Here is an 11,080-nt window from a genome sequence, read left to right on the forward strand (position 1 = left end):
AATAATAATTATTATTATTATTCCACATTAGCAGGCCACTCAAAAAGGACTTTCTTTTTTGTAACCATGGTAAACTTGATTCCACTTGCAAGCTCTGTGACCATAGTAACAACTTGTGCTTCACACCAAATGACCAGGTAGCATAGTGGATAAATATTTGAACACCCAAGTTTTCAGTCATGCGTTATTGCACATCTAAAATCAGTAGTGTTTATATGTATTCAACAGTCACATGACTTGCTGTCAATCACTGGACCAAAGTTTGTGTTCCTCTTTTGCAGGTCTGTAGCAGTGATGATGCAGTATTAACCAACACATGGAGGTTTCATGGAGACAAGAGTGTGTGTAGTCTTTTCAGAAAGCAGAAAAGATCACCGTTTGCCTTTTTAGTCGGTGTAGGCTCAAAGCAGACTACAGTGAGCACAGATTAAACTGACATTGCATGGAAATAAATGAACATTAGACCAACCTCTCGTCCTCTATGTAGGCTGAGAGCAGGCTGCTGTTGTAGAGCAGGAGAATGAGGAACAGAGCCGGTGTTCCCTGAGGAGTGAGAGACACAGTTTAAGCAATGCTCCTTATGAGAAATTCCATAAATACTGAATGTGAATCTGTAGACCGAGAAGCACTCACATTCAGCACATCCATCTTGCCCACTTGATAGGAGGCAGAGCCAAGAACCCTCGGGGGAATACCTTTCGCTGTGGCCTCAAACAGAATCTGAGGTAAAAGATTTCAGTTAAAAGGATTGTAGCCATTTTAGCAACAAAAACTAAAACATTAAAATTCAAAGATATCCAAACCACAGTCTGTCTGTTGAGTAGCCAATCAGGAAGGCTGAGTCACTGAAACAGTAAACTAATGAACAAACTGGCATCAGACGTTCAAAAAAGGTCAAACTAAAATGAATTCTACTAAGATATTTTCATTAACTGTATTGATGCAAAAATGTATACATTTATTTTAATTGACCAACACAACTTCTAATCTTCTTGCCTTCTTTTGATTATGATGCATCACTTCCTTGTTGTTGACCAATAGGCTTGCATACTGAGAGCTCCTTCCTCCCACTCAACTGAGTAGTGAAACACAATTGGTGTGCGAGCTGCTGCTGGCACTGACTGTTGTTGCATGTAAAATAAAGGCATTTTAATTCTGCACGAACCCTACAGTGTGCCTTGGATCAATATTGCATGAGCCCTTCACAAGACAGAATAAACTCAATAGATATACGGATTTATAACTCTAATTACATGCTTCTCATGGCCGTTACAGATAAGATAGATGATCATTTCTTATCTCTGTATTTTAAGAAGTTCATAACCTGCAGTTTTTAACCCACCTGATGGCAAGTAGAGCAAAGATGTAGTGAACAAAGATGATTTCATATTTCATAGCTCTGACCTAATGAAATCTAACTGACTCTTCAGGGGTTCATTTATTCTTTCTGCATAAGTTCATCAAAAAACTAAACTATCATCATCATATAAACAAATTATCAGCCGTAATTTAATAAACAAAATCATTTATGATAGAAATTATTTGCCCAATCATTCATTTATGGCATCCGTAATTTAAATTAGGTGCAACATATGAATGAATGAATGAATGAATGAATGAATGAATGAATGAATTCATTCTGTGTGCCTACAGTGAGTGAGATACATGAAAGATGACAGTAGAAGGTTTTTGATCTCTTACCAGGACTTTGTCTGCAGGCAGAGCCTCTGAGGTGACGATGCTCTGCAGAGCCTGAAGCATCAGCGTCAGTACTTCACAGCCCTGACGATCCTTCTTACTGCCTACTGACAGTCAGGGAGAAGAGTCAGCTCAAATCATCTGTACAACATTATTTTAGGCTTTGCTTCAAAGCAGGACATGTGTCTGGTTTAAGAGAAGAGAGTCATCATTGGGGACAGACCCCTCAGTGTTTTTTTCTCTTCACAGCAGTCCAGACCGCGAGGCTCTGAACGCTCCGACTTAAACTGATGACAGTGGGAGTGAGCCGGGCCGGAGAGGAGGATTAGGTCTCAACGGTCCTCCTCCCAACAGACAAAAGCCCAAACCCAATCAGAGTGCTCTATGTGGCGCTATGAGGCGGGAACCCCAACTTTAGGAGCCCGCCATGCTGTCAGGCAGCCACAATGACAATCTATTGAGACCATATGAAGCAGTGGGAATATTGTTCATTATTTATTTAATAGATGGAATTTGCAAGTAATCATGCCTCAAAAACAAATTAAAACATTGACATCGATAAACAGGAAGTAGCTTTCTATGCTTCAACTTTCTAAAGACAAACACATTTTCAAAAACCATGCAAACTTTAATGAGTCTGATCTACAGCTACCTTCAGAGCTCTGATTAGCCGCACAAAGACGGAATATAATTGTGCATGTTCAGTGCGTGGACTGGAGAGCAGAATAGTAAAGATGGTTTGTATCTGATAAAAAGATGTTACACGTGTAACATTCATTTGCATTTCTTGGAGAGTGCCCTCTATATCACATGTAACACTTTACTTATTGCTAATCCAGGTGAACTTACCAGACTCTACGGTTAAGTTGACAAACCGGACAAGACTGGTCCAAATGACAGCCACAAGAGAATCTGCAGGAGGAGCACAAGAGATTGAACCGTAACTACGTTTACACGCACACACAAGCTGCAGGTTTGGGGTTACAGCTCAAGGCGTCCAACAATGACTGACAGGAGGTGGTAGGGAGGGTGTGCCATTTAACTGACAGAAACTACACAGCCTAGACTCCTTTAGAGAAAGGAAATGTCATTCAGAGTCTGTGGCAAATTTCTGTCAACTCAGTCACTTCAAGCTGTGACGTTTACCTGGAGCATCTTTGCCAACGTTAAGGAATCCATCTCTGATGTTGGAGGTGAGCACGGCAGCATGTTTAGTGAAAGAGGAAGCACCGGACAGGAGTGGGTGGTTCAAGGGCTCTGCAAAGACAAAAATATTTTGCTCATATGGGAAACATGTTACAATTAAACTGCAGTTTTTACCCAACGTGCAGCTGACCAATCTGAATCTAGAATGAGGAGGCTGAATTTCCATTTGTTTTCTTCTGACATGGTGTTCCAACATGGTATTTTTCCCAATCAATAGAAAGAGGCCACAATTGTCACCGTTTATTGGCAGTTCTTTTCAGCGCCATTAGTGGTCAAAAACTCCACAAGGTACTATAACAACCCAGTATTTCTTCGCAGCTGCAGTTAAATGCTCAAATACACAACAAGTTTAAGATCACACTTTGGCACAGCATGTCAGTGCAAATGTATGAATGGCTGCTGCACTGTCACACACAAGTAGGTATGTGTTGCTCTTACTCACCAAGACTCAGGATGAGTTTGTTCTTTGCTGCCGCTGCAATAACCTCTGGTCCCAGAAAATAGTGAAGCAACATCTCGAGGCCCAGCAGCTGGATGGAGGGGAAGGTGGTGGGGACGTGGACGCTGGAGTTCAGGCTCATCCGAGACGTATTGGCTGGGCTGTTGAAGCCTGGAGTGGCTGCAAGAGGAGAGAAATGATGCAAATTCAGTATTTATGTATGGTAGTCTAGCGCCTCATATACTGTAGGAGAGTGACAGGTCCGGGTGGAGGGAGGTGGATATATAAACACACCCGTCTTGGGTGTTCCTGGTGTAACGGCACCATTTTGACCCACAGCTCTAGAAGGGGTGCCTGGGACTGAGGAGGAGTCGGATCCAATGGTGCACTGGAGTAGAGGAACAGAAACCTGGAGACAGACAAATACTGTTCACTCATCCTGCAGTCAGTAAGGGTTTTATGCATTAAATTTAAAACCAATTTAACATCATAAATAGGCATGGAGGACACAGAAAATTCATGTCAAGATACACACCATTATCAGGATAATCATGAAAATACACTTCATACTTTTAAAATGGCACCAAAACATACTGGAATCACTGTTCTCCATTTGGAATGGGATTTGGAAGAAACAATCGATCTAAATGGTCAAATTCTAAATAATAAGAGGCATAGGGTCTCTACTAATAATTCTATATAAATAAATAAGTTTTTAAATGATGCAAAGATGTTCGAAACGCCAAATTATATCCAATGCATTTTTTATTTTATTTTATTTATTTTTTTTTAAATTTGACCAATCTTGAACTTTTACTATTATTCATCACACAAACTCACATGAATTTATCCAGAACTCACAGGATCACAGTCATACACCTCATACGAATGAAAAAGGTGTTTGTGTGTCATACAGGATATGCGGATGTGAGTGCAAGCCCATAATGTTAACCATGAGCAATAACCAGGGTGGGCCAAGGCAAACTTGACACACAGCACACCCAAAAACACCGCTCACTTTATGAACTGTCCTAAAAACAGCACGTTAGTCTAGACTACAACAGATTCAGAGTCAGAACACATCAGCAGCAGATTAAATATGCAACTTAAGAGAGAGCATGAAACAGCCATGGACACTCGGAACGTGACAGTTAGCTTCTGAGAACTGAGAAGAGCCATGACAGTATACAGCTACAATCCCTGCCAAACAGTTAACCGTCTGGAAAAAGGTGACTGAGGTGGGAGAGATCTTACCTGATCAAAATTGGGTGACAGATTGGGCCCGAGTTGGACCACCAGGTACCACCAGACCTCCACCTTGGTGAGCAGCAGGGCCTCTGTCCTGACATGGATGGACGCAAGGGGCTGCATCAAGAGCTTCATACGTTTGCTACTGCACAGGATGTCTTCAGGAGAGACATAAGAAATTCAACAAAACTCAGCCATGATCACAGTGCAAAGCAAAATCTAAGAGCTGAAAAACAGGATTATTCAGAGGGGAAAAAAGCTGAGACCAGAGAGTCTCACCTGGATTGAGGGCGAAGTTGTCTATGAGGCTCTTCCAGGCAATGAAGGCAATCTTCTTGATGGTCGGAGAGGAGCTGCGGAACCCAAGCTCCTCCAGATGCAGCAGAGAGTTGATGAAGGGACCTCCTCTGTGCAGCAACTATGTAGGAAATACATTCACATCAGTCTCATGTGACCTGCTAAAGATGATGTCATTTGCAAATACAGACTCTGAATGTATTCAAATCTAAAATATTCATAAATAAAAATTTCAATTACTAGATTTCAGTCCCATGGACACCCTGTCTTGAGCAACACTGCTCTGCATATCAGAAGGAGTAAGAATTTGCTCTCAGCTAGCACTGAAACCTTAAATTGATCTATTGATTAATGGATAGACACAAAGTTAATCAAACTATTTTGCTGAGTAATCATTTGAACACATTTTGCTTGTGAATCCTCTCAGTGAGTCTGGACTTCAGGAATTTTTTTTTTTTTTTTTTCTTTTCTCTTTTTTTAAAAAATCGGGTCAATTATGGTTCCGATGCTTTTCTGCATCCCTACAAATGCCAATTTCTTTGTTAGAAAAAAGGTCTATTTGTTCAGTCAGACATTCATCTACTGATATTGCCGAGACAGAACACACAGATATGCATTTAGACTTTACCTTCCCGAGCAGTTTCACAAATAAGGGCCACAGCTTTAGGACATTGGTTTCATTCTTAGACATGAAAAGCTTCTGGAGCTCTGGAACCAGTTTCTGTGAAGACAAACAGAAGCACATCAGCAGAGTTACTGACACCGCTTAACTCCTCTTCATCAAGGCAGGCGTTCAACACGAGGAGGGCTGGTAATAAATGCTGCATGTGATTCAAGCATCTTAAATAGTCAAATATCCTGATGAATATCAAATATTTAACTATCCAAGATGTGCTGTTGTGTAAATATTGGTGGTGAATGTTAGCATACAACCCACAAGGTCATGTATGAACCAACAAACCAAGAAAACCCTCAGAACTACTGAAGCACCGCTCTGGAGATGCACTCGGACACACAGATACTCACTGAGGACATCATCGGTTCGATGACTGCAGCCACCTCCGTCTGTTTTTCCAGGAGAAGAGGCATGCCCATCTCCATGGCTGCTGCGGCCCGCAGGCGCACCTTGGAAGCCGAGTGGACCACCAGTGGGATGACGAGCTTCGCCCACCGTACTGCTCCGTCACCCATCTGGACCGGCGCTTGCTCCAGCAGCCTACAAATACCAGGAAATAATGCTCTTATAATCATAAGCCATACACTAGAATGATAAATTACAGGCTGTTTCAGCATGGACATCACAATATACACAGGTACAGTGGTTATAATACCACAGATAAAACTAGTCAGGCCCACTGTGTTAAACTATATAAACTAAAAACAGAAGGTTCTATCTCAACTAAATATAAGCCTGTAATTACACATCAGTCAGTGCCACAGTGTGAATGACCAAATGCTTCTCAGCATGCACTGACTTGAGCATGGAATTAGGGGGGAGAGACAACCAGAGCTGCAACGAGTGGTCCATTAATGGATTCTTGTCAACTACTAAATTAAAACTATTTTGATAAGCGATTAATCGTTTTGAGTCATTCAAGATGAAAAATGTCATCTTCTGGACCAATTAATTCCTCAAGAAAATGATCCAAAAGCAATCAATGATGAAAATTGTTAGTTGCAGCCAGCTGGAAATTTATTTTTCCTCCACTTTCGCCATGCAGTCCAGTTCAGTTCAGTTGGGTCTCAGTACACCTTAAAACGGTTATTTATGCATTTTCATTATCAAAAGTTGTGGATGGTAGCAATGGAATCAATCTACCCAGCACACTGAACCAGGAAGCACACTGAACCAGGAAGCACACTGAGGTGGAGCTAGAAACCCTTCAGACCACAGAGCTGCCTCATTGTCTGCAGTGTTTTGTCTCACTGCCTGCAGTCTTTTCTCAAACAAAGCTTGCGTCCTTGTGGTAGGCTGATAAACAACCACATACCATGTGTGAGGAGCAAGGGCCGAGATAAAGGGAGGCAGAAAAGTGACCATGAACAGGAGCGGAGCAGAAAGAAAGCCTAGCATTAAGTTGCCAATCTGGCAGTAAATGTAAAGTGTAGGTTACACTGTGTCCGTTAATAAATTCTGCAGATCTCAAGAAAAAGGTCCCTGTTCTTTCCCACCCGCTGGAAAAGTGAAAGGGGTGAGCCTGTATGGCCACCGACAACCCCGCCTACACTGAAGAGTACTGTCAGAAGTGCAAACCCAAAACAGATCTAGGGTTTAGGTATGAGTTTCAAGGGTAATATACAGAGTGTTTGGTAGAAACAGAGCTATAGATTGGTCAATGGTGCTAACACAGGGTCACCAGCTGGCCTTGGTAAAAATAAAGACTATCATCACTCACAAATAATCAGTACACTTCTATTAAACAAAACACTATCATTCAGGGAGAAAGCTAGTGCTGTCCAACCAGTCTGGATCATGACTTAAACTAAACACATGAACCACATGATGACCTAAACTTTTAACAAGACTCAATACCATGACACACCTATTACAGGATGACTAAATACTTCTCAATAAAATCACCTCCACATTGACAATTAAAATTTGCCATCACTACTTAGTTGCCAGCCAGTATTGACGGCCCACCCACGTAAATCTATGTGGGAAAGACTGAATATAAATTAGAATAAAATAAGTGTCATATGATCAGCATTTTATAGAGACCAGTCAAATTATTAATAACGATTGGTGTCAAGGTGTGAAATATTTAATGTCATATGTGATGGCATTGTCAAAAAAAAAAAAAAAAAAGGCACAATGATCCTTTAATATTGCTATGTATAAAAACAATTATTGCCAAAAAATATATGTCAACAGCAAACTGACACAGTATGTCAGATCTGTATCATTTTGCACATTCATCAGTCAACCACTCATAACAATGGAGACCTGTAACCATCATCCAATGAGGCTTGGATTCATGTCCTGTTTTCAAATATAAATGTCTCTATCTTTTACCTGATGACAACATTCAAGGCCTCATGCTCCATTACCACAGACTGGATGTCCTCTCTACTCCACACACACTCCAGCGTTCCCAGTACAGACGACACCTGAGTGAGTGAAGTAACATGGATCAAACACCGGCAGTGACACATTTCGCGCATTATAAAACACGCACAGCCACGTTTTCGGTTGTAATTTTAGCCTGTATTTAAATGTCTGCTGATTCTTACTTTTTTGCTAACCACATCTGGAGGGAAGCTCTGTTTGGAGATGACCCATAATGCTCTGGTGCATGTGTTCTTATCTGTCGACTTCACCACCAGGGAGCAAAGTGCTGATAGTATTTCTGCTGCGAAGGTTTCTGGAAAAACAGAAGAGAATCATCCTCAGCAGCAGTCACAGTCTGAAATGATGAGGCACAAAATATGGAAATTAATGTACCAGGCACTGCAGAGACGACGTGGGAATGGTAGACACAAAACCCTAAAGCTTGCAGGGCAGCTTGGCTCAGCTCTGCATTCGGACTGGTTATGTGAGCCTGGAAACGACATGAGACAAGAGCAGAATAGGCACCATAGATGAAAGAGCTTTAATATAAAATAGGGAGATTTAGAGGTTCCTCCTGCTTTAAAAAAGACTCACCAAGGTGGCTTTACCCAGACGAGAAAAGTGCTTTTCAACTGCAGGGAGAAACTGCCGGCCATCCTCTCCACTGAGTCGACTGCAAGGAAAAAGAAAAACATTTTCTTACTCTTATTTTGACTTTAGGCAATACTCACATCCTCCAACGTATCAAAGACCAGCTCTAGTAACGTACTTGGCGATGGTGAGGTAGGCGTCCGTCTGCTCAGACTGTCCGGCAGTGCTGTCCTCCAGAGACTCAAGCAGGGGGAGGAAGCCGGAGCTGCTCGGAGGCCCCGCCGTCGCCATCATTATTACTCACCTCCTCAAGGCCTTTAAAAAAAACAGTTGGGAAGACAGAGGAGAAAGAGGCTGAACAAGGTCATTCTCAAGAACACGTTTGTCCTTTGTCTCTTACTATAGAGTCACGCTATGGAGGGACGTCATATTGAGTGTTGCATTACCAACAAAAAACTGGAAAAAAGCCTTAGAATGCTTGATAGAGAGATGCTCTTTAAAAAGTAGCTGTTGGTGGTCTCTCAGTGTAGTTAGCAGTAACTTAACACAGTATTTTCCCCAGAATGAAAGTATTAAGGCTTAAGACGTATTCTAAACGTCAGTATCGTAGGCGATCATGTTCATTTCATTGTGGTGAGCCAAAACTGTGATCACGATTAATATTCAATTACTTGTGCAGCCCTAAACCCAGATAAAATATAATAAGAAAGATAGACTGTCTTTAAAGGACTGTTTAAATGTTTAAGATTGTGTCTCGGCATCAGTGTGCTTTACGATTAAGCGTCCAAGGTTCCTTGCAGCGCTGAAAAGACCGCTCCACATCTGATGCGAACAGCCAGATTGACTGACATGGCCAAAAGGAAACAGGAGCGTTTAAACATTTTTACATTCTGCTTCACACCTGGTTAACCCGCTTTGAAGTGTCATAACCCGCAGCAACTGACTGAGTTTCAAAATAAATGTGCAACAAGGTTGAAGTAGGCAATCTATATTTTTAGGGGCTGAAATACAATAACAATGTTTCAGGACAACAGTGATTATTTAGGATATTTGGTCAGTTTATTCAGGTGTCTACTCGTCTCCATTTCCAGATTCACCAGGTTTTCCATGACATGTGGGAACCCTGATAAACACAGTACATACAAAAAGTCAGCTTGAAACAACAATGTGTCTGATATGTTTTTCTAGGGGAAAAAAAAATATATATATAAACTTTAAACATTAAAGCCTTAAGAAGTCATCTACTCCTTCTACCTCATTCAAAATTCCATCATCTATGAATATGTAAACGTTGTTCAAGTTCCTACATCACACCATACCAGTTGATACTGGACCAGGACTGACTTCCAAACTCAGATTAAAATCATGCTGTGAAATTTCTTGGGGTCTGTACCAGGCAAACATGTTTGGAGAGCAAGATTTGTTAGCTAGTGCATCTCTGCAGCACTACAGTACTTCAATATATTGCTGTTTGCCACATTTTACCTTTATTGCAGCAATTTCAGTAAGTCTGATTAATTGTAGAGCCCTACTTAAAATCTGATTTTCAACGAGCACAGAGAAAATTTCCACTTTCAGCGCAGTATGAATGTGAAAACAGTCCTGTCTAGTGGTCAAACCTTGGCACATACAGGCATTCAAACAGCACACGTAGGAACAAGAACAAACATCTGCATTAATGACTGGAGGGGCCACATCTAGGGTAGGATACGAGTATTAAGTTTATTCATTCTATTGACTGATCAATGATACTGTCGGGTTACTCAGTCATCCGTCGTGCAGTCCATCTAGTAAAACGATGCTTTGTGCTTATTATTGGTCATTAGCATGACCTTCTGCTCTACTAAATAGTGGTTGCATCAGCTCTGTTCACTAATCTGGATAAAGATACACACCATGGCCACCTCAACGAGCGGCCGATAATGGAAGGAGGATTAAACAGCGACACTAGGACTGAATTCCTGACAACCTCAGTGAGATTTAGTACACGCTGCGCAGCAGCCTCCACTGGTATCCGGATCTGTAGAACATAGCGACAACATGAAGACAAAGATTGATGACAGTTCAAAGTATCCGTGAGACACAAGTTAGGACAGGCTGCCGCTTTACCAGTCTCTCAGGATGGGATGGGCAGTACGTGTGATGCTGAGTGGACAGAGCCAGCAGACCATTTAGAAAAAAAAAAAATCTGCAAGAAGCCAGAGAACCAAGCCTGTCAGTGCAGTGTCCTGCCGAAATAGACACAGGTCAACTTACTGGAAGAAAACCCCAAAACAACTGCACACCAATCCTAGAGTCAAAAAATGATAACCTTCAGGGTTACATATTGAAAGGCAGCCATGCGGGAGGATAGCAGAGCAGCGCTGCAACTAGGGCTTAACAAGTATAGCAGCGCTAGGAGGCTGCATGGTCGGTCTGCAGTAGCTAGGCAAAGTTTCCGGCTGCACACGCCGCAGCGGCTTTACCACCGCTGGGTGACCCTGCCGCCATAGCCTGCGCCGCTCACCTGTCCGCGGCAAGCGCTTATTTAGACTCACCGACGAGCGGTG

General features: G+C 42.0%; 1 protein-coding gene across 2 annotated transcripts in view; it reads right to left on the reverse strand.

Moving 5' to 3' along the window:
- The window catches only part of rif1 (replication timing regulatory factor 1), a 26,648-nt gene extending 16,094 nt beyond the window's left edge, over positions 1 to 10,554 (reverse strand). The window contains exons 1-17 of one of the 2 annotated variants that reach the window (XM_035676330.1): positions 10,501 to 10,554; positions 8,710 to 8,846; positions 8,535 to 8,613; positions 8,334 to 8,430; positions 8,123 to 8,253; positions 7,905 to 7,999; positions 5,915 to 6,104; positions 5,517 to 5,609; positions 4,871 to 5,009; positions 4,598 to 4,749; positions 3,638 to 3,752; positions 3,347 to 3,523; positions 2,845 to 2,955; positions 2,548 to 2,610; positions 1,702 to 1,802; positions 634 to 720; positions 470 to 543 (exon numbers count right to left, since the gene is read on the reverse strand). In XM_035676330.1, coding sequence (XP_035532223.1) covers positions 470 to 543; positions 634 to 720; positions 1,702 to 1,802; positions 2,548 to 2,610; positions 2,845 to 2,955; positions 3,347 to 3,523; positions 3,638 to 3,752; positions 4,598 to 4,749; positions 4,871 to 5,009; positions 5,517 to 5,609; positions 5,915 to 6,104; positions 7,905 to 7,999; positions 8,123 to 8,253; positions 8,334 to 8,430; positions 8,535 to 8,613; positions 8,710 to 8,825 — 1,820 coding nt within the window. In that variant the 5' untranslated portion in view covers positions 8,826 to 8,846; positions 10,501 to 10,554. Of the gene's footprint in view, positions 1 to 469; positions 544 to 633; positions 721 to 1,701; positions 1,806 to 2,547; positions 2,611 to 2,844; positions 2,956 to 3,346; positions 3,524 to 3,637; positions 3,753 to 4,597; positions 4,750 to 4,870; positions 5,010 to 5,516; positions 5,610 to 5,914; positions 6,105 to 7,904; positions 8,000 to 8,122; positions 8,254 to 8,333; positions 8,431 to 8,534; positions 8,614 to 8,709; positions 8,847 to 10,500 lie in introns of both variants that reach the window. The other variant, XM_035676329.1, reaches the window with a different exon arrangement.
- Positions 10,555 to 11,080: the final 526 nt, after the last annotated feature.

This window comes from Morone saxatilis, unplaced genomic scaffold (assembly GCF_004916995.1).
Source record: "Morone saxatilis isolate NCDOM2014 unplaced genomic scaffold, NCSU_SB_2.0 Contig5, whole genome shotgun sequence".
NCBI lineage: Eukaryota > Metazoa > Chordata > Actinopteri > Moronidae > Morone > Morone saxatilis.